The 24,151-nt window shown below is 40.6% G+C and overlaps 1 protein-coding gene across 4 annotated transcripts in view; it reads right to left on the bottom strand.

Annotated features, from left to right (window-relative positions):
• NR2C1 (nuclear receptor subfamily 2 group C member 1) overlaps positions 1–23,648 on the bottom strand; it is a 52,998-nt gene extending 29,350 nt beyond the window's left edge. For 2 of the 4 annotated variants that reach the window (XM_063322782.1, XM_063322784.1), the window contains exons 1-2: positions 22,803–22,928; positions 2,346–2,453 (exon numbers count right to left, since the gene is read on the bottom strand). In XM_063322782.1, the coding sequence (XP_063178852.1) occupies positions 2,346–2,417 (72 nt within the window). In that variant the 5' untranslated portion in view covers positions 2,418–2,453; positions 22,803–22,928. Of the gene's footprint in view, positions 1–2,345; positions 2,454–22,085; positions 22,778–22,802 lie in introns of those variants that run through there. The other 2 variants (XM_063322781.1, XM_063322783.1) reach the window with 2 other exon arrangements.
• Between the last annotated feature and the right edge of the window lie 503 nt (positions 23,649–24,151).

Genomic DNA, 24,151 nt, shown 5'->3' with positions numbered 1-24,151 from the left:
CACTCTGAAAGTGGAGCAATCCACCAAAGTGAAACAACTTGCAGTACCTAAATGTTGAGGTAAGAGAATAAAATAATCAGAGGGAAAAAGAAAACCACTTCTCAAGGGAATCCATCAGGGCTCAGTGACAACACATTATGTTTCTTAATAATTTGAAACTCAATGTTGCTAAAGGGATCATGTTATAGAACAGGAATATATTAATTTAGGATTATCTGCTTAAAAAATACACCTCCCCCATGTATTTAATTGAAGCACCCTGATGATAATGGCGGACAGTATTCTCCTTCGGTGCTTTTAAGCCTTGTCCACTAACAGGTTTTGACTTCCGTTTGAAAATCATTTCAATAAATTAAATACCTCCATAATTCTGTGTTCTTATTTTAGAAAAAAAAAAGTGCCTCAAGACAGAGGACTAATCCATCTGTTTGTAACTGAGCTGGTTTTGAACCCACATGTCTGTTTAACAACAAATGTGACATTCAACTTTTATCCTACAGAAAATGTTAGCATTCCCTACAAAGGGTGACTAATGAAACATGTTTTAAGGAACATTTTACTGAGGATTTTGTATTTCAAGATTTCAGATAGTTATTTAACTAATTGGCATTTAACGTAATAAAAAAAAGGAAAAATATCGATTAAAAATATAAACTCAAAATGAATCAATTTAACATTTATTTTGAACATTTCACTGAGATGTATTTGTTCCTACAAACTACTTCACTCTTCATCTAAAGTCTGCTTTGAGGGAAGTTTTCATTACTAAGTTCTAACTCATATCTAATTTAGTATTACTTATTTTGGTGACATGTTTGTAGGTGCCTGTTGCAGGAAGGATGCCATTCAACTGAGTGTTGTTCCACACGTATCAAGAGACAACCACTGCCCCACAGCGCTTACCATCCGATGTGAAGCAAGAATCAACGAGCGTGGTGAAAAAAGACAAGGAACACAGTAGCTGGGTTACGTCCAAGTGATCTTCCAGCTACATGAGATGATGAAAAACTATAAAAATGTCCCTGTCCCTAAAAACACAATTCTTCTACGTTCATCACATTTTCAGCAATGCCTAACCAAAAGTAGCTCTCCCTTCCCAAAAAAGGTGACACACACGGGTTAGAAGTCTGCCACTGGCTTTGAACCAACAGAACTGTCCTGCTGTTCAACAATAAAGGCTCATGGGTTTATATGTCGTCGTCCCACAGTCAGACCCTGATGCTGAAATTCCATTAAATGGCTTCACACTACAGGGACATTATAGCATATAGGTACTGACAAGGAAAATAGCGGATAAAGAGATGGTGGTTAATTGATTAACATAAATAAGTTAATAAAAGGTACAGCTGTATACAAAGTGTAGAAAAGGAGTGGAGGTAGCTGAAAGAATAAAGGTCTACTGGATAGATAGGACCGGTACCATGACTAGAGCACAGGTAGGGGGTGATAAAACAAAACAGAAGATCATGTATGCGGGGCGGCTGTGAAGAGTCTTGTAAGGCTGAAAGCTTGGATGCAGTGCACCGAAACAGGAAAAAACAGTGGAAAATACTGAAGAGTGAAGCCAGCAAAAGAAAGACCAGCCAAGATTATAATGGCAGCTGGCTCGCTTAAATGAGAGTGGTTTTATATGCAACAACACCTACCTAAAAATATTTTTTAAATTTATCCTGCAGTTGATATTTTTCTCTTGGATGAAATTTAAAAATAAAACATTTGCAAGTATTTGCATTGATTTTTAAGGGACAAAACATAAAATTCCACTCCCCAAATCCTCCTAATCTCCATATACACACATCTATGTTGATCCACACTGCCAAAAACTTCCTACCATCACTTGAATTGGAGATTATTACCTGGCCAGGCTATAAATTAGCATACTGGGACATATAACATTGGTTGGGACAATCAAAATCCAGTATCCTTCTCAAACATTAGGTTGCCTTGCACTTTTTCATGACTTTTATCAATGATACCATGCAGTATGTCCCTCCCTCCCTGCTCCAAAAAGTCGAAATGTTCCAACAACTCAATTCAATTACCTGATCTAAAAATTATTCCGCTTTTAAAGAGCAATATCATTACAGTATTGGGAAAAGTCTGTTCTGTTCAGTGGTTATATTTTTTTCTAAATCTTAAAATTCTTAGGAGAAAAAAAAAAGAAGAAAAAAAAAAAGGGGGAAGCATTGGAATGATGTTTTATTCCTATTTATATAGAAACGGTCTCTGACATCCAGGGCTGAATATTTACATTCAAGCAAATAACATGATGCAAATAAGAAATGTGAAAACTGGCTTAAATAATAGTTCATCTCTGCTTTTAAAATATATCAGATGAAGCATACCTGTATACGTTGTGGTAAAGAGAGGCCTGAATCTGCAGGGACGATCTGTATTCGTTGTGCTGTCCCATCCATTAGTGTTTGTGTAACAGCTCCCTGGGAATGGGTAATCTAGGAAAAAAAAGAAACAAACGTAATGGATTGACAGTGCATATACTTAAGGATGGACACACTATCTTAATGGATGAAATCTTAAGGTTTCACCAACTTCTGCTTTCTCTGCACAAGGCAACAGAAAGTCTGACACTCTTACTGTATAAGGAATGCAAATGCTTGTAATCTAATTTAACAGCTTAATTTTGCTAGTTAAAAAATTCTGTTTGTTTCACGGTTTTAAACCCATTTTGAAATACCTTCCGATTTGAAATTTAGAAACACATCAAGTAAAACAATTCACTGTTGACAAGTCCATATAAGTCAACCAGACTGAATATTTATTACTGTTGATGTGCATGTTCACACATACTAAACACAATACCGTTCATCACAGCTGTGGTATGTTTACACTAAAATATTTTTACCTCAATGTCTTACGTAAAGTGACAAAAGAATTTTTGGTGTGGAAACAGAGCAATTGGCCTTTTCTGTCTCATTTCTGTTCTTCTGTTAAAGCAGCAAAAACAGAACACCAGAATTCTATACTGGGGAACTATCAAGAAAATTAGAGAAAATTAATGGAATGCACAATTTGTGGAAATGTTTTAACAATTATCGGTATTTTAAAAAATCTTCACATGCTATAGCCAAAGGCATATGGGGAAGGGTATTATTCACTAAATTATTTGTCAATAAAAGTTAAGAAGTACAGCTACTATTTCCAGAGGCTTGATGAGAAAGGCTGGGCTTTTTGTAGTAAGTTTACAGATACCTTCAAACTGAAATTTTTGTCTTAAATTCCTGAGTAACTCCCTGAACTTTTTGCAATTCAAAATCTCTGGAACATCCTGCAATTCTGTATTAATAATAAGTATTGGTATTCACACCATCATAAAAATGCTCCTCTTCGACTGCTGCCCCACCCCCAAGAATTAATATAGAGAATATATAGATGTTTATCTGCAGTAAAGGTCATGTTTCATAACACATTGAGAGCTTTTTTGTTCCTCCTGGATCAGCTTCCTGATTTTGCAACCACTCCACCATGTAAAATGCTAGTACCAGCAGAAGAAAGGAGGCAAGAACACATAGCTGAAAGTGAGGATGAGAAGGGGAAGGAGTGTAAGACCTCCCCTTACAGTAGAAACACAAGCTCGCACCAGCCTAAAAGCTGATTTTGAAATTCTACCTGAAAATGCATTATTTTTGGTACCAGTCTCAGCTCGTATAACTTACTTGCTCTTAGGCCTTCAGCTTGGTAGGTAAAACTGGTTGGTTAGTCATTCGGTGATGTGGAATAGGACACTGATGCAGGTTAAAAAGCAGCCCAGGAGAGACAGACAAACAAAGGCTATTCTTAGCACAGATCAAACCTTCAATCCAGATCTCCGCAACGCTCAGAAGCACACACATCAGAGCAAATGAGAGAGTGGGATTAAGCTGCTGGGGGGGATCGCTTAAGCTGCCAGCAGCATCAAAAGAAATGCTTGTCAAACTACTGCCCAAGCCATTCTGGAACACTGCTTTCTAAAAATACCCAATTTTTCATGACTACGAGTATTTTCCATATTCAAACAATTCATCCACTTCTTTGCTTAAGTAAAGGACAGAGATGACTTCATTATACAGCAACATTTAGAGTTTGAAAGAGACACTTTCAAGCACTAAAATTCTGCATCAGCCTTTCAAGTGACATGTACATGTGGTGATTTACAGGCAAGTGGAGTTTTATGTGCGTTTACCTTTGCTTTGCAAAATAAGCTACATATTCCAGGAATGCTTTATGCTCGCTCCCTTGAAATGTCATGATCTACATGTTGTGTGAGCTAAAACTGCTCTTCAACCCCACAAAATGTCAGCTTGACAGTTCTACTTTTATACAGAATACACTTTTTTATTGCAGTTAAAAAAAAAATACTGATAAGAATAACCGCAGTATTTGTTAAAAACTGTATTTTGTATGTGTATGATAGACTCTGTTTCAACAACTACGTAGCTTTCCTCTGTTACTGTTACCTGGCAGGACTGTGGAAACAAACCACCGTATACTTAGTGTACCCAAGCACAGATTAAAGAAAAGAGATTGCTGCGGGCTCTTGACAGGCAACCTCCCTACATAAGTCAAGGAGTGTGATCTTGATGTAAAAATATGAATTATCTCACACTCAGCAAAAGATGATTAGCAGCTGGCAGAGTTTGAGAAAGGATAAACATTGTGCAATGCTCCATAAAGGCAAGGCTATAAATTCCTTTTTTTTTTCATAAGTTTTGCTTTTATGCAAAAAAGCCCTAAATTAACAAAAAATACGTTTGTTAACATCATCATAAATTTTTTGTGATAAGTTTGTGTTTTAGAATGCTTCATGAACAAGAGTTAATATTGTAAAGAAACCAAAACCTGTGTCACAGAAAATTTCAGACCATTATTTCAATGACCCGCAGGAGCACTTTCCATTCTCCTCAGAATGGGAGCACCTGTCTTTTTCCTTTCATGTACATCTTTCTTGTAAATTCAATTAAAACTATTTCAACATTCAAGAGAATTACAAATGCTAGCAAAAATACTGCTGAAGTTCCACAGACCTTAAATGATGGTTTTCAATGCTTACATTGAATAGGAACACCACCATGCAATTACAGCCCATAGGTCACAGGTAGGTAGGAACATATGCTATTACATGAAGGCCACTTTCCTTGCTGACTCCACCTTTCAGGCCGTGTGCTCATGCATGACATGCACCTTTGACAGTAATTTTGACTTACGGAGACTTACCTTGCACTGCCGTGGGTGATGCTTTTCCGCCCTTCTAACCATAGAATCACTTAGGTTGGAAGGGACCTTTCAGATCATCTAGTCCAACCATCAACCCAACACTGACAAAACCCATCACTAAACCATAGCACTAAGCACTATGTCTGCCTGTCTTTTAAATACCTCCAGAGATGGTGACTCAACCACTTCCCTGGGCAGCCCATTCCAATGCTTAATAACCCTTTCAGTGTAAAAATTTTTCCTAATATCCAGTCTAAACCTCCCCTGGCGCAACTTGAGGCCATTTCCTCTTGTCCTATTGCCTGTTACTTGGGAGAAGAGACTGACTTGTACCACATAAGGGAACTGCCCCCAACTGGGAGGGAGAAGACCTTTGTCCACTATCCCATAATTATTTTTTTTCCATTTTTGTCCACCACACAATGACACGAAGAGCTTACGTGAACAAGGCTAGCACAGCATGAGAATAAGTGGCTAAGTGAGGACTGGGGAACGCTCAAGCTGCACTGCTGCCAAATAAGATGTGACTGTCTCAGGCTTAGTAAAACCTTGCTAAAGGACAAATCCGAATCTACACTGCTGACAGAATGATATCCACGAAAACCGTAAGGCTGCACTTTCACCATGAACAGAAACAGCCAACAGCTCTCTGCAGTGTTGCACCTCCACTCCCTCCGTCTTCTCCCCTGCCTTCCTGGGGCTACCAGACACCTGTTTTATGCTGGCTCTGGTAACTCATTAGAGCCTTCTCAGACCCTACTCAATGCACAGCCCAGCAGAAAACCTTCCACTTGGTTTGGCCGGGTTAGCTTGCTGCAAGTGTGGAAACTAAAGAAGGTAAGAAACAGAAAAAGGACCTTCCCTCTCCCACGGCCCTGAGATACTAAGTCAGCTCAGTGTCTCACGGAATCACACTATGAAATTGAGAAACAACCCTCACAGAGGCTAAACACCATCATCACACCGTTCTCTTTTCCAAGTGGAATGTACTCTTCAGCTAGTTTTGACTAGCCTGTACTTTCAAAAAAACCCAACCCAAACCCCAGGAAATGCAGCCCTATTTAGACCTCCACAAGGAATTACATTACCAAAACAAAACTACACTAGACATGCCATTTTCACTTATAAAGAGGACAAGTGAGAGAAAGAAAACACCATACATCACATAAATCATTTATGTCCTTTGAGACAGCCTTGGCAACCCTCAGATGCTACAACAATAAAAGCTGTAAGAATTTATACAGAATAGAATTAACCATCCCACCCCCATCTCTAACCTTTCTATTTGAAATCAAGACTGAGAACTAAAATTACTTTAAAATTAAGTCCATGTCTAGACAAGAATTAAAGAGCGGATATATCTAGCTAAAAATACCATTTATGTAAGATAAATAAGATACTGCTTGTATCCAGTTTAAAGCAGTGCTAATTTTAAATAGACTATGCTATGCTTAAACTGTGCATCTCTGGAAGTTCTCTGGCTGCAATAGACAGATTCTGCACACAGGTTACAGAAAATGAAAAGCTGAAGTTAGCAGAAACAAGAGTTCAATCTTCCTTTTGACTTATGCCAAAGACCAACAAATATTTCACAGTGAAGAGCATGGCAAACCTTTACTCATGAAAACAAAAATGACAATTGAAGCAATTGCTTAATTGGAAAATAAAAGCTATGTACTGACAACTCTCTTGATTGTAAATTTTCTAACTGAAAGTGAGCTAAGCAATTCTACAACTAGAGGCCTCCGAAGACCATTACAGGCCCAAAAAGCAGAGCTGAACAGCTACTCACTTACTGGAAACACTGCAACATTCTCCTTAGCTTCGTTTCTGTGGGGCAAAGTTTGGCAAGAAAGACTTTGTGGCATAACTTTAAAATGGGCATAGTAAATTCTAGTCTTTCATGGGAGAGTCTCTGGAAGCTTTAGGTGTACTAAAAATTATTTCCTCTTGTGATTTTGGTTTTGACATATCAGTCTGTGCATTTTATTGTTCAGTGTCTCTTAACTAGGACTCAAAATGTATGTACCTCTCCCATTTGCTGTTCAATAATTTGATGGGCCAGTTCCTCTATTGCTGCCATGATCTTTAATCACCAGAATTTCCTGTCAAAAAAAGGAAAGAAGATGCTTAACATCTATAGCCTCAAAAGTAAAAATATCTTGGGGAAAATACAGTTCACATAAGTAAAGTATGTTCATAGTTGTCTGAAGGTGACATCCCTGCAGAATTTAAAGTTTGATTATACTATAAAAGTAATCATTTATTTTCTATTGGTAAACTTATGTATCTCTCTACTCAAATAACTCACCTAAAGATTTCCTATTTTCCTCCTCTGCTTTCCCAAAAAAATAAAAATACAGTAAACTCCCTGTGAGAACAGGGGTGAATTACTGACCATGACATCAGCAGGGACATAATCGACATCTTAAAAGCTGGAACAGAGCCAGTTTTGTTAATGCAAATCAAAGGGGGGAAAGCTGACTTCTTCTGAACTCATACTGATTTTTTTAGCATTAATAGGAGTGCTTGAAGGTCAATTTTGTAATTAATAGGAGGCATGACTTGACAGGCAGAAAATATTGTGTTTAAAAAAAGATGCTGGTTATTGTAATTAATGAGAGGCACTACTTGGGAGGCAGAAAATACTCATGTTTAGAATAAGATACTGGTTTGCCACCAATACTGTAGTTACAGCATAAGAAGTCCAAATCTTCGTTAAGAATTTTGCAGGATTTAACAGGCACTACTACCTTAATGCAGTATAAAGCATTCAGATGTATGCCTTGTTTGTTCAGGTATTTTGATTTACAAATATTCGCTAGGCAGTACTTAAAATGAACATATACAAATTATGAAGCACCACAAACACTTAATTTTCCTGACAAAAGCTGTATTAAAAACACTGTGATACTTCTTATATGAATAAAGAAAGTACTCTTACACAAAAAAAATTGTCTATGTACTAAATTTGCTTTGTTTCAAATATACAATGTATACGGCCTCCTCATTGCAGGCAAAGTTATAAAGACATTTAATACCAACACACATATTCATGCATTAACATAAGAATAAATGGCGTCGGTATAAAGGATATTTACATGGTGTAAAAAAATTATTTATTTATTTAATAAGCAGGAAGTGTGCTGTGTAACCATAAAAAAAGCTAATGAAAGTAGTTACTTGTGTAGAAAAGGGGTGTGTGTGTGTATATATATATATAGTTAGTTGGTTTTCACGTTAACTTTGCTAGAAGTCCTAGGAACTATCTCCTACCCCAGTGATCTCTAAACTTTCCCAATCAACTATGCAAATAAAAACATTAACTCAGTTTGAAGATCATTCTGCTCTTGTAATTGGAAAGAGGTATTTCTTTTGACTAGGGCCAGAACCGCAGGCCTTGGAAGTGTGTGGAAAGGAAGACTATAGAAATATTTGGGCACCGTAGACCATTCTTAATCACCCACAAGCATGCTGCACTGTTAGTTAAATTAAGCCAAAAGATGACAGACATACACATAAAACATATGAGACTTGCGTTGAGAGGCATTATCTCCTCAGAAGATCTAATACATGTCAGCACCCTTGCAGGCACACTCTATTAACCCACTTCTGCACGCAGCGAGCTGTAGCACAATCGCTATTCACAGAGCACATTCAAGTCAGCCAGCATATTCTATCAGATGTTTTCTTATTTTAAATAAAATACTAGCAACAAAATATTGCATTGTTTACACACGCAGTGACAGAAATTAGTACTACTTCATAACAAAAGACATGCACACATAAAAAAAGAAAAGCTAAAAAGAAGAGCATAACATCCTAAAAGCAAATTAGAGAACTATTTAAATAAGACAGACACACTTTTGGGTAAGAGATGTACTTTTTGCAAAGAGTTATTTCAGAGGAAGACCTTACTGTTTCATGACAATTTGACGTACCAGAAATACTGTGCATGTGATGATCTTTTGCAAAAAATAAGAGTAAACCAAATAAAATGCTGAAATTCTAGTCTGATCTCAGAGCTGATCCTGCTTGGAATGGGGTTTTGGACTAGAGGCTTCCTTGATGTCCCTTCCCACCTGTAATAGTCTACAACTCAAAAATGCACTGTTTTCTTAGCTACTGAAACAAGAGTTGCTTGTGTTTTCTTTAATTTTGTTTATTTTGGGGGCATTTAGACTGTATTGCTACAACTGAGTACACCTTGGAGGTTGTGACTGAGTAACACTCTATTCTGCTCCAGATTTCTTCCTACTTTTTTCTCGAATCTAATTTAGAATTCCTGCAAAAATAATACATCATCAAGACAGGTAATCTCTTTAGAGAACCTCTCCCACTGCTCTTAAGAGTAAACCAGAGTATACTTACATTGCTCCTAACAGCAAGAACAAAGGATACCTATGGTCAGTTCTGGATTTCAGTGCACTGAGTATTTTCAATATTTTATTAGCGCTGTTTGATAATACTGAATCAACAATGTAAGAAAACACAAAGGGCAGTGGGATGCAAATCCTTTGACAAACTGTTGAGAATCAAACTGCTTTAAAGGTGACAATTGTTAAATAAAAACCTAATGAAATTACAATGGACTTTGAAAGCCTGACTAGATTAATATTCCCTAAACAAGTGATGCTCCTATCCTTCCCCCATCAGAAGAATTTTACTGGTCAAAAAGATTTTCTTTCAAATGGGATTGTCAGAACCAAGAGAGAGAAATTTGTGTTCACAGGAGTTTTCAAATCCAGCTATTTCTGAACTTGAAGAATGTCACCTCTCCATTCAAAGCACTTTCAAGAAGGTTTTTCTCAACAACTATAATCTTCAGAGAATGACTTGTAAATGGCACAGCTCTCAGAGAAAAAAAAAAATCTCTCAAAAAAGCGTAGCAAACACTTAAGTGTCCATCATTGAGGGTCTCAACCACCACATAAGCACAGCTTTTAAGAATGCTGCTTCTAACATTAATGTTTCACTGTACACCTGACAGTGCACCTTCGGAAAAAAAAAAAGTACTCTTTTACCTACAAGCAGTTAATAATAAAAATTGAAAAAATAAGAGGGAAACTCATCTTGAAACTGCATAAATTCTTGATCACAACAATGAATTCACCAGCTAGGAACTTGAAGTATGAATCCCATACATCACAATCCTGTTGAGACACAGAAACCTCAAACCAAAGTAAAAGCTTTTTAATTGCTCATCCAGTCATTCTGTGCTACTCGTTAGATGATGCTGCGGCTCAGAGGCACGTTTCTGCAGTGTCATCTTGGTAGGAAACAAAAGGACTGACCTCCAGAATCCAGAGGGGTGTAGCTTTAAGGAATCACTTTGCACCTGCTCGTTAGTTCTTCTGAAGCAGCTGTGACTGCCCTCACAGCTAAGATGTATTAGTAAAACAAGTCAGCTTTAAAACTGAAAGTGATTTAAACTGACACGTTTTCCCTTGCAGCAAAGCAGTGATGCAATATACACGTCTTCAACTATGATGCTCCGGTCATAGGGAAACTAAGTCTCAGAGAAGCATAAACCATTAGAAGTGAATTCTTGAAACTTAATCTAAAATAGGCATCTGCTTCTCATTTGAACTAGAGCTGCATGAACAGAGTACTTCAAGCGTACAAATAAGATTGAACTCTTATGATGAAGAGGAATCTGGAGAATAGGTTGAGGCTGTCCTACCTCTTCCTGCATGTTAGCATACCTTTACAACTAGAAAAAAATCTCTAACACAATAACTAGGATCTTTCGTAGATATAATTCATAGCAGTACCAATTGACAACTGCTACATTATGAAAGAGCTATGAAAGCAGGTTTTTTTAAATTAGTGTTTACAACATTAATAGATGCACTGGAAGAGTATACTCAGTTTCTCTGCATTTTCACGCATGCATTAGAACTTGGTAATTTGAGGCCTCTTGATGTGACATTAATCATCGCTTGAACAAAAGGAAGGGGCTATGAGCTCTCTGTATTATTGTGCTGAAGTTTTGTCATTCAAAGCTGTCATTAAATAATAATAAATTATATATACAGAGAGAGAGTTGAAGTTTTTGGCATGAAGAACCATCCTTCTGGTAAAGCCTTATTTATTTATTTCATTGCAAATTCAGTTTTTGAGGGTACTGAACTTGTGATTATTTTTTTGAGGATATAGTGCAGAGGTGTAAAATTCTTGAGTTATAAATGCTGATAAAGCCATTTACGGAGAAGTTGTGAAACTCTAATTGCTTTGACTCACAAATTATAAAGTTCAAAAACTTTGAGTTAAGTTAGAAACAGTCCTATTATAGGCATAAAATGTGTATTTATACTGTTGTGACATCGCATTTTTAAACTTCCGTAGTGAAACAAGCCTTTAAACAAAACTAAGACTGTTTACAATGGATAATTGCCAATATATCCCTCTGGGTATCATTGGTTGCTTTTTTTTAATGCAGTGACTTCCTAAGACCCATGTACATCAGGCCGGATCTATGAAGTTATACTAATTATGAGGATGTGACCTTATGCTGGCTTCACTTCAGTAGGTGAAATTCCTTTGTGTATGCAAAAATAAATGGCAAATTAATACTCCTCAGCAGTCAGTCCCACTACAGCTCTTGCTAGTGAGTAAAGCACTGATTCAGACTCTCAGAAGCAGGCAACCAGTCTGAAACTCTGGTCCAACTTTAACAGCGCTTATAAGTAGAGGCAGCATGGCTTGGAACGCCCTTCTGAATTAATCCTCCACCTCATCTTCTCACTCAAAGTGTACATGCGGATGAGCTGCTTCTGAACTAGTTGCTGGCTGCTAATCACCAGAGCGTCGTGCATTATTGTGAAGTGCGTCTTTACCGTTCGTGTTAAAATGCCATGCAATAAACAGTAATGCTCAGCAACCGGCTCAACACCACCTTGGCCACCTGTGTATTACAGGTGGGACGACAGCTAGCAGCAATAACTATCAGGAGTTGCACTGATGTCCTTGATTATGTATCAGAGTTCTTAAAGTAGAGTGCAATCTTAATTTTGGCCTGAGGAAATGGAATTTCCATGGACTTTAAGAAAAATAAATATTTAAATTATTAGTGTCTCTGACACTTGCAAATATCACACTCAACTACATCCTAAAATAAATGCTAATAAGAATCAGGTTCCTCCCTCATTTACCTGACATGGCATAAATGAGGCTAGGGCTCGTGTTGGTGCACAACTTCATGTGTTGCAATCACATCCTTTGTAACCAGTGTGACTTGTAATTACATACAGTGGATTATTCCCTTATGTCTTCTATCTCTTTTTTTATAATGTTAAATTATAGAGTATTATTTACAAGATGAATTACATGATGTTTTATATTTCGACACTTGAAATTTCAAGTTGCATAAACATTTAGTAGTAGGTTCTTTTGCGTGTTGTTGCTTTATTTATCTTAGCGATCCCTAAACACAAGGGCACTAACTGACAAATGCAGTATTTGTAACAATGGTACTCTGTAATGAAATGCCTTAACTTAGATCACCTCCAATAAGCCAGGTGACTTTGCTCTGAAGAGCATGTATACTGGTGAAAAAACTCACCAACTTCAATGTTTAAATGATAAACTTTCAGGCAACATTTCATGCCACAGCTCAAATGCTGAAGCAGCTAGCTGAAACAGGCATTCCTATCCCATTGCCTATTTTTGCTTTACTATTTCATCTCTTCTTGTGCTGGCATCGGTATACGCATAATGCCTTGAGGGGTCAGTTCAAGGAACTGAACTGGCAGAAACCTCTTCCTTATTTGTAGAGTCATGGCATAGTTTCAAAGAATTTCAACAGTTTGAACAGTATTATAGGTCATCCCTGGCGAGGAGGTCCTGCTCACCCTGACCAAGCTGTGGTGGTGTTGACCACACACTAGGACAATCCAACTCACTAAAAAGACAGAACACTAACCTAGCAGAAATGCACCAAATATCCGCTAGGTGAGCACACTGAACTAATAATTTACTTCACAGTCAGATTCATTCCACCGCAGACAAAAAGGAGAACATGTTGTTAGAAGTCAAGGGAGGGAGGAAAAAACCAAAGATGAAGGAGGAGGCAAACCTCACACTCCATCACTGGTGGTGGGGAACCGATAGTTCAGTTAAACTGCACCATGGAACTGTACCTTCTGGTTTTGGTCCCTCCAGCTGCCTGACGCAGCTCAGTGTGGAGACAGGCAAGCACCAGTTGCAGTTGTGGGAAGCAGCAAGGCTGCCTCTTTGGGCAGTAGCTACCTGTTCAGCTGTGCATCTTGACACTGGAGACGAGGGGGCAGGACAGGCCAAGGAGAACTGGCTATCAACAAATTCTAAGCTAACTCTGGGACCTCAGCTAAGGTATCCGTGTTAGACTTCACATCAGGCATGCTTAATCACTCTTTAAAGACCACTGCAAATAATTAAGTAGAAAAAGTGGTGCTTTGGCTGTTTTTTCTTCTATTTTGTAAACTTACAAAATTAGCACATTTCTCATGTTTTTAAAAGCTTCTTTTCCTGAGTTACTCAAGCCAGCATTCCCAAAAGCTGAACTGTTTCACATGAAAGGGTGAATATACTCTAAACTCAGAGCTATCTGAAATTGGGAAATATTCCTTAAATACTTTAGAAAAAAACCCCTTCATTTACCAGTGAAAAGACTTAAATAACTGTCACCACAGTCTGAGTTTTGATCTTCAATAACTGGAAGTAATCTTCAAGGTCTTCTCATCTAATGTGAATCTTTCCGATTTCAGAAATGCTTCTGTTTTCCACACTTGTCCAAACCATGTCACACACCTTCAAAGCACACATCAGGCAAAATACAAGAAATGTTTTTTATTGATAGTCTAGGAAAGAAGTAGATTGAGTCAAATAATTGACGGTTTCTTCCTTGAGAATGCTTTGTTCTTCTTTCAAAGGGAATGAGACAAATCAAGATAAACCAAACTTTATCAAGATGCTAGTTAAAAGACTGCTAATCACACTAATATTTCCTTTCTAAAGTTATCTAAAATAATGAAAGGATAAGAGCTGGCATTCTAGAAGAGACCAGAGAACACCACATGAAAAAAACAGCACAAATTTTAGGATCTTCTTTAGCATGTGCCACAACTAAAAGAACTGGAATAATATTACAGTTATATTATTAGTCCAAAAGAGGGAAGGAGTAGAACTAAACACTAAGTTGTTTGTAGGCAGTGCCCAATTAAATTTTCCCTCATTCATATCTCACTTTGAATACTCTTGCAAAAAATATTTTCTTCACTCACTGTTTCAACCAGTGAGTCTATAGTTGCCTATAGCAATTATTGCTTAATTGGTTTCCCATTTTCACATCATCCCTTCACAAGATGCTTGCCTTTACTTTTACCTTCAAGGTTCTGAAAAATGAAACGGTAAGAAATGCTTTGCCTCATGACCATATAGCTAATGATACTGTTACTCCCTTCTACAACTTTTTGTAGATCTGCCATGAAGACTGGAAACAGTCTATCTAAAACTCTACAAAACAAATCAATAACCTTTCTTCAATTTGTCTTAGAGATGTGATGCTGACAACAACGTCAGAACTCAGAAAGACTGTCTGGAAAAAAGATGGCTGAGGGGGGACCTCAACACTTATAAATACTTAAAGGGTGGGTGTCAGGAGGATGGGGCCAGGCTCTTTTCAGTGGTGCCCTGGGACAGGACAAGAGGGCACAGACTCGAGCATAGAAGTTCCACCTAAACATGAGGAGGAACTTCTTTACTTTGAGGGTGGCAGAGCACTGGAACAGGCTACCCAGAGAGGTGATGGAGTCTCCATCTCTGGAAACATTCAAACCCTCCTGGACGCGTTCCTGTGCAACCTGCTCTGGGTGACCCTGCTCTGGCAGGGGGGGTTGGACTAGATGATCTCCAGAGGTCCCTTCCAACCCTATGATTCTATGAACTGACAACATTTAGACTGTCAACATGATTAGATCGCTGCCTCTCCAGCTGTCCAATATATTCTGCTTTTGTACCCTTGTATTCCCTCAGTCTGTGATGATTTATTTGTGTATTTTCTCATTAGTGGTAAATTTCTGGAGCAAAGGAAAAATCCCTTTCTTAGAAGGTACCAAATACACTAAGGCTCCCCTTCTGTTATTCTACATACAGAGTAACACAAATATTGGCATCTGTATTTACACTGATTAGACCTGCTTTACAAGTATAATCGCTGCATTTGTTTTCAAAGTTATTTCTTAAGTGCTTGACAGTATTACTTCCTACATAATAAAATAAGAAAAATTAAGCTCTTTCAAAAACCTTTGAAAAAGAAACTAACTCACAGAGAGACAAAATTATATATCCATCGCTTCTTTTCAAAATCTCAATTTATTAGAAGAAGCACCTAAAAGCAGGCATTTTGACAAAAGACAGACATTGGACTTCCTCTCTGTTACTTAGAGTGCATTTATTGCATCTCTCTTCAACCTTCAGACTCAAATGAAGTGCAACCAGAATCTCTTTCTGTATGTAAATCCTATGTAAATACTGTTAGTTTATGTCCCTAGCAAATGAGTTAGCGAGTCTTCTTGGCAGGAGAAGTCAGAGTTATTCTTAAATACATCACTATCATCAGTGTTAGTCCAAACTTGTTGGTGTTGAACCTGGCATCATTGCCAATGGTTTTCCATTTAAAAAAAGCACTCCATGAGCCACCGTATCAGGGGAAAACTTTCATTAGCTTGCACTAATTCAACCACTCCTCTTTACTTCTTCCTCAGTTTTTATGTGCCAGAGTTTTCTCAATGTTTTAGTCAACATAAGTTACTTTTTAAATTGGTTTTGGCTTACTTCAACTGAAATAGGTTATGAAACATTCCCACGAGAACAGCCAGCAGATTTGAGGATTGGTAGTGAGAAGCACTAACCACTCCACTAGTACAGTTATACCCAGAAGACATCAATGTTTAAGTCACACCCTTCTCCAGGGACAAAAGTTATACAACTTCACTATCCTAGTAGGAAGTTCCTACTAATAGTATTTAAAAATCTTACATCATTGTAGACTAAGGACTTTAAAAGCAGCAGCAGGAAGAATATTTCTTTATGTTTAGACTCTCCATTTGATATAAATGGTAACATCTGCTGCTCTATTACATTGCACTGTTGGTGCAGCTGCCCCACTATCAAGTACCTTGCTTTTGATCTAACACCCTTTAAATGAGCAAGAACAAACCACACCAGTATGAAGATACAACATGAGAAAATTCTGTCCACCCCAAAGATCTTCAGTTTACTTTTTTAAAAAAATGTCATAGCCCAGGCCAGTGTAGTTTTACTGGTGCAAAGATAACGCTTGAAACATATGTGTAATTTAACTTACCCTGCTAGCAATCAAACCAGCTTGACCCTGTATGTATGGAATGCATAATGACTCTGATAATGACTGTGTATATGTACAAAATGCATGTTGTTAATACATGGATCTTTCCTTGATTAAGTCCACCTGTACAAGATCAGATGCACATTTAAACTAATAAAATAACATAAGAACTTTCTAGATACTTCTGAGGTACAAGCACATTAACTAGTTATGGCTGCAGAAGTTACTGTGAACTTTACTTTCTGTTCTTATAGCACAGTAAAGAGAAATACCAGAAGATTAACATGACTTTTCAGGAAAGCTCAAAAGGTTAATATAATGGAAAGCCAACTGGAAAAGCATTCCCTCTTAGAAGAAACTGTCTTAATCTCTCTCTATAGTCATATTGCTTCAGTAGTAAATGATTTTAACAGATCTCAGAAAATGAACTAAGGATACGCTATTTTAGCTCAGGTCATCACACTGGGCTTACGGCTGCTCTGTACCTTAAAATGGAAACTAGTCCTCGTTTCCATTCTCAGACTCATCATGTACTAATTAAGAATTCAGCATAACCTGTGCCAAACCTGTTTAATAAATACCTACACATAAAACAGAAAGCACTTAATCGCTCTATGATTAAGAGTTCCAGAGTTAGGGAACTGTTTTAAGCACTAAGATTTCTTTATACTTCCGAACAGTATTCTGCATGCTTTATAGATAATAAAGAAGCCAAGGAATGCAAACACATTTGTGAAACAAATGACACTGCTCTGCTCAATGCTTCATACAAGAAAAGCTCAATGAACGCTGGGAGCTAAATGAGCTATTCTTGGATTATCGTTCTATAAGCCATATTGCTCAAGATGGTAGAACAGTTGGCAGACTTAAGGGAGTAACATTCTCTTTATCAATGAACTAAGGAATATTTATGTGACTCTTGACACCCAGTTAGATACTGTTTATTAAACTTGCATGACATCAAGATTTAGAGAGTACATATGTAAGAGACAGATAACCACAGGAAACTGAAGCGGCTAAACCTGCAGGCAAGGAAGGGAAGATGAGATGCTTGTAAGAGCATAAGGGAATAATTAAAAGGCACACAGCAATAGAGAAAGATCCATTTGCAGGCATGCCTGTACAATTAATTTAGAATCATTGCTCTCACTGCTTTTTCATGTAAACAAGTGCGACAGTGGGAGGAGAGGTGAGAAAAGAGAATTGCTAGGGTAAATTTTCAGGAGGCTGCAGAGTCATTCGTAGAGTTCGGGCCACCAAAGGGATAGTCTCACTTTTAGCCCCAGGCTGCTGTTGCTTTTATCATGTCATCTCTAGAACCTGCCTGAACAGCCACAGAGCTGATTCAGCTCACCAGCCCCACAAACAACAGGGCAAAGGAAGGAGAACGAAAGGCAAGGGGGCTCTCTGCAAGCTGAGCCCACTCACATGAGCACTGGCTATAGGCCAGAGCCAGGTAAGGAGACAGCCATTTGATCAGGTCAAGCCACCCCAGGTAATGTCAGCCATAGCCTGCATCTCCACCTGAAGCTTGCAAAATCCTGCAAGATTACAGGAAGAAAAAAACCCAGACTGGTTCCCTGCACCAGAGTTGAAGCTGCACAAGGAACCAGACCAGGAAGTTCATCTGACTGAAGACATCCCCCTTCGCTGGATTAGATTCAGCCAGGCCCATTCTCCTACCTGGCACGCAAAGATTATGCTAACACAGCACAGCAAGTGCAAACCCTTCTTTCCAAACACAGAGAGGCATTACATCCACTATGGCATAATTACAGCATTTCACAAAATGGGGTAGCCCTGCTCCTGGCTGACAGCTTTGTCCCCCTCTGCATTTGACCTTGTGGTTGTATAGCTGAAAGGTAAGCTCATATTCTGAATTTATTCACTCTGCAGCTAACAATTGCTACACATAACAAGAGAACCAGATAAAAGCAGAAATAAGGCCATTTCTTTTGGAAAAAGCCCACATTGTTACACCAGCTTATATATAACACCAAATTGGCCATATAAGTGTGGTATGCTGTGGCTGCTCAGAGCATTCACTGAACTACAGCCACAGACGAGGTAGCTGATTCATGAAGGTGTGCTATGGAAAGGACTGTCAAACCTCTTCAATAGTACTACTAACAACTCTGACCTTACAATGTTCATATCCAGAGAAACTTCCTTCAGAAAAAAAAAAAAGAAAAAAGAGTTTCATACATACACATCCTTCCCGTAAATCAGTGCTGACACTGTTTCAGATAAAAATATCCCTTCATAAACATCATCACCTGCCTCTTCCCTGTTTGATTTTGGGGTGGGTTTTTTTTTTTGCTTTATCAACTCCAACAGATCAGATTTTGTTAGAGGGTGTGTGTTGTTCCTTTTGTGAGGTTTTGTTTGTTTGTTGTTTTTTTAATTCCTATAAATATGCATGTAAAGTGCTCTGGAAAAAAATACTCGGATTAAGTCAGTCAAGAGTGAAAGCATTAGTTATGCTGACACTTACACTGTCCCACTAATAGTTCAAAGGAAACATATTACCAAAACAAACAGGGCAGTTTTCACACCACAAAGTTACTGCTAAGCTATAAACAGCAACCTCAACTTATTTGGAACCAAATAACCATTAATTATAGCTAATATGACAATAGCAGAGGGTTTGGCTTTAGTTTTTTAGTGGTTTATGTTTTTCAAGTTTCTGGTTTAACTTCCTACAAAGACTCAAATACTTAGCTTAATCCAGCCTGTTTGACTATCAAGTTGAACAAAAAGTAATTTCAGTTAAACAAATTCGAACCTTTTAGAGAAGGCCTGGCCAAACCAACAAAATTAATCTCAGTATTGGTACAGAAGGGCAGTTCTTAGACCGTGATTTTCAGGAACATACTTCCTTGCAAAATCCACAGCACTGCTTCGTAAGATACACGGGACTCGGCAACCTTCCAATCTGAGAACTGGAAATAGAGAGTTTGATTCTTCAGAAGAGAAATCCTTTGTTGCTTTAAGAGTTTGGTGAGTACTATCTAACACACTAGTCTCTGGAATCAAAAGCTGCTGACTGAAGGGTAAGAATATGGAGAGGTCTGCATACACCAGAGTAAGAATTTGATTAACTGCGCCTTTGCAGTTTTATCTACCATTCTAACACTGATGAAATTCTGTTTTGCAGCAGCTTACCTTATGCCAATAATGTAAAGGCACAAGTTCAAAGTGCTAAAAAGCAGCCTGAAACAGCACTGAGGAAAAAATGCAAAAACGTTAACTAGAAAGTGACGTAGGTATTGTTCAGTTTTCCGTGATGGTCACCACTGGGTTGCACACGGCAGCCTGCATGTGACAAAAAAGCATATGCAGACAGCTGTGTCAGCCAGAGCCTGCAGCCCTCGCACCCACCCCAGCTGCTTACTGCTTCCTCACAGTGGATGTTAATACCCCCAGAGGCCTGGGAAAGCAGATACTCACAGGAGAGCTCCCTGATCTGTATCAACCAAAATAACTCAGGTTAGCAAAGCTTACTATTAAAACTGCTTCAGCCAGGATGGCAGCTGAAGCAGGAAATGCGCACATACCCTCTGCCAGCTGCTGCACCGCCAGCTGAGATCCACACTTTGTCCACCAGCAGAACAAACACATACAAGTTAAAGATTTGACACCACTATTCCTTATACACAGTTAAGCTCCCTACTTTTAGCAAGGCCTGCTGGCTTATTTCAGGGGGTTTTCACCCAGACATTAGACGCAGGTTACTTTCTTTAGGGAAACTACTTTCCTTCACAAACTTTCAGGAAAATCCACCAACTTCACTGGCTGCACAAATTTTAATTGCATAATACAATGAGCACACAATAAATCAAAATGAAAGTAGAGTATCAGCATAGGGAACAAGCAAACTAATCTTGCCAGTGTAAATATTTAGATTTCACATTATACATGAAAGCCAGTTTTCACTGGACTACCACACTAGCTTTAAGCATTCTGTAATTATATTTTGCATGTGAAGTATTAAACTGCATGCTACAGTATCACTGGGCTTTTGTTTGGTTTCATGTCACGTCCCCCCCCCGACCAATACGCTTTTAATAACAGAATACAGTCACGAAATAATTCATGTTGAAAGGTACTTCTGGTGGTCATCTGGTCCAACCTCCTTTCCCCCAAGGCAGAGGAGGCAGCTTCAGCGTTACACACATTGCTTGAGGCTTTGTCTTCAGAGGCTAAAGAACTTGACCAGAAAAATCAATGTAGGCAAAAAACAACATGCCCTCCTCTCCCACAATCTAGCCTGGGCTATGACTATTCTTAAAGATATCAGAACTCCCACCAAATTTGTTCCCTTCACGACAACATTTCACAAGAAAACACAACTGGCAAGAAAACCAGAAATATTAGTAAGTGCCCTGAGAATTGAGGGGGAAAGTCAAAGCTAGTTAATTTATCTACTGCGCACTCTTTTCTCTAATAAGCGTCTTGATCTGTTGTTTTAGAATTCAACAGACTTAACAAGTCTTTAACAAGTGCTGTCCAATCATCTAGATAGATAGAGCAGTTTGCATGAACTGCAGAACCATTTGAAGAGCGGACACCACCAGGTGATGTCAGTTATGTTTCTTACTTTACCATGCACGTGCCCATGTACAGCTGACCACCATCACATGAAAATACTTGGTTCTGTGATAAGAGAGGGTCTGCAGTGTCCCTGATGAAATAGCTACAGGCAGAAGGGGTAGAACACTTCACAGACCTTAAGACTTCCCTCAAACAAGTGTCCCTGAGGAAAGTTGTACAGCACGGAGCAAGCTGTAAGCTAAATGTTCTGTTGGACTAGGGCTGTGACATCTCATGTCACAGCTGTCCCCCAGAGACTACCAGGGAAAAAAATATTTAGTTATTTTCAGGTAGAAATACTGTTACAGAAAAATCCATATAAAATTACAACGCGTAGAACAAAGAGTCACCAGGTCAACACTACCATGCCCAATACAGTAATGTGATGTTTTGTCTCCCCCTCTGATACTTTCATTGCTACTTATACAATGCTGATCCCAAAAATCAAGAAGCTGTCCTGCAAAAAACTTTTAATTTTTTGCCATCTTATTTTTCTATGCTAGGGGTGGATGCAGCTCTTCCTACTATAGCACTTTTGCTGTGCACCTTGCTGATGCCGGTATCAGTAGCTTCCGATCAGAGGTTTCACATATGAAGAATGCCCAACTCGGTTTTCCAAGAATCATGTCCACACTCTCATCTTGCAGTAAAATCAGTACCAAAAGACCTTTCTTTTTCCTATTGTGTAAGTTTATTTGCACAACACACGCCATCTCCTCTCTTCCCTCCACAACATGCAAATGTAAGTTTACCCTGCGGTACGGGGCTGTGCCTTTTACACTTAAGACAATACACCGCAGCACCGAGTAAAGAAAGACCCCACAAACCCCACGGCTTGAAAGAAAAACCCCACCCAACCAGACAAAACAAGGAACAGCGACAGGGTCATCTGCCCCAGCAAAAATAACACCGAATATTATGCAGGACATACTACCTTAACCCAAATAAACCCCGACAGCCGCCAGAAGTATCTGAGGAGAGGGACCCGGCGGGGGCACGGGACTCATCAGCCACAAAGTGGTTGAGGGCGGGGGGGGGATGTCGGGGCCACCCACCCCCCGGCAGGGCCGAGGCCGCGCACGGCCGCGGCGGGGAGGGAAGGAGAGAGGCGGCGGCCAAGCCTCAGCCCAGCGCCCGGGCCCGTCCTGCCCGGGCAGGCTGCCCTCGCCTCTCCCCTCCCTGGGGGGACTTCGTGGGGTTGCGGCGAGAGGGAAAGGGCGACGGGCCAGCGCCCGTGCTCGCTCTCCACCGCGGCCAGCGGGGCCGCAGCGCCCCGCACAAAATGGCTGCGCGGCGGAGCCGGGGCGGGGGGAGGCCGGACGCCCAGCACGAGGGTGGCATCGCCCGCCGCCGCTGCCGCCTCCCGCCGCTCCTTCTCCCCCAGAGCCCGGCGGGGAGCGGCAGCCGGCGTCGCCCGGATGCGGGACGGCGGGAGGCGGAAAGCGGTTCCTGTAGGTGAAAGGTCGAGGGGCGCGGGGCCGCCGGCGGGGCGCTCCGAGGCCTGAGGCGGGACGGGACGGAACGGGCCGGGCCGGGCGGCGCCTCGCCACACTCAGCGGAGGCGGCGGGCCAGCAGCCGCGTGGGCCCACACCGTTAGCTCGCAGCCACCGCCCCCACCGCCAGACTACCGCCGCCAGGGGAGTCGCTCACCTGGCAGGCCCGGCAGCCTCTCCGGCGGGTCTATTTGTCGGCGGCGGCAGCAGCGGCTCCGGCTCCCGGAGGTCAGAGTTCGCGACCCCACCCCCTCGGCGCCGCTCAGCTCAGCCCCGCCCCGCCCCGCCCCGCCGCGGCGGCTGCGCCTGCGCTCGGCAGCCGTGCGGGGAGGGGCCGCCTCCCTTCCCCCGCCCTTCCGGCGGCCGTTAACAGCGCCCGGGGGCGGGTAAGGGCGGCCCTTTGGCTGTGCTGGCGCCGCCGAGCGTAGGCGACCGGGAGCTGAGGTGCGGCAGTGGGTCGGTGCCTGAGGGACGCGCTCCTCGGGAGGGGGCGGCTGAGGCGAGGCTCCCTCACAGGCCCGAGTCGTTGTCGCCGCGCCCATCGAGGGGAGAGCTCGAGCCTCCAGATCCCCACCGCGGCTCATCTGCCAAGGGAAGCGGAACGTGTCGGCTTTTGACACCACAGGGGCAAAGCCTTCGCTTTTGGCCTTGGGTAGGTTGGTGGGGCCTTCCCGCTGAGGTGAATGCACAGGCGAGACGTGGCGGTTTGGTTTGAAGCGCGCAACACGATGAAGAGATAAACCGCCTTATCCTGCTGTGGGTTAGCCTCACGGTTACTGCGGTTGTTCAGCCGGCGGCGTTGGAAAGTAAAGGGCTGTCTTTCTCTGCTCGTGTGGCAGCAGCAAATTACCTCGTTAAATGTCAACACTGCTCTGCACAGGGTTTGTAAAGGCAATGGGGAGCTTGGCCCCTAGTGAGCACGCTCCCGGCTGGAGTAGGATTTTCAGAAAAGTGCCAAAATAACAACTTAACTGCTGTTCCGGCTGTGTCTCGACATTTGTTGGGCCCAAAGTTGCATTAGCTGATTAGTTTATGCTAATTATTTTAGTGACCTTGATTGTACAGATGTGGTTGGAGATGTCAGGAACTTCCAAGATCATGTAGGCTACGGGGGTTATATGCACAATTTAATTATCTGAAATACGTTTAGACCATTTTATGCAACTTCTACTGAATCAGATGACATACGCATCAATATCTGAGAAGCTGAGAGATGAAAAAACCCCAAAGAATACACGCGATTTATGTGTTAACATTAATAAAATCATTCACGCTCTTATCTTGACAGTTCCTTTACTGCTTTTCTTCCCACCCGCAGTCCCACAGCTGCACTTGGATCTAGCTACCCTAGCTCAACATCACTAGTTCAGTCACTACTTGCAAGCATCGTACTTTGCTTTTTGATCAAAGGCGTTCCCAAAAGCCAAATGCAAATGAACCTTATGAAAATTTTTTAAATAGGAGCAATTAACTTGCTAAGCGTTTCCTGAAAGTGTCAAATGTTAC

The sequence above is a fragment of the Chroicocephalus ridibundus genome, chromosome 1, assembly GCF_963924245.1.
Source record: "Chroicocephalus ridibundus chromosome 1, bChrRid1.1, whole genome shotgun sequence".
NCBI lineage: Eukaryota > Metazoa > Chordata > Aves > Charadriiformes > Laridae > Chroicocephalus > Chroicocephalus ridibundus.
Note: the sequence above shows the minus strand (reverse complement) of the source record. Positions and strands in the feature narration are given on the sequence as shown.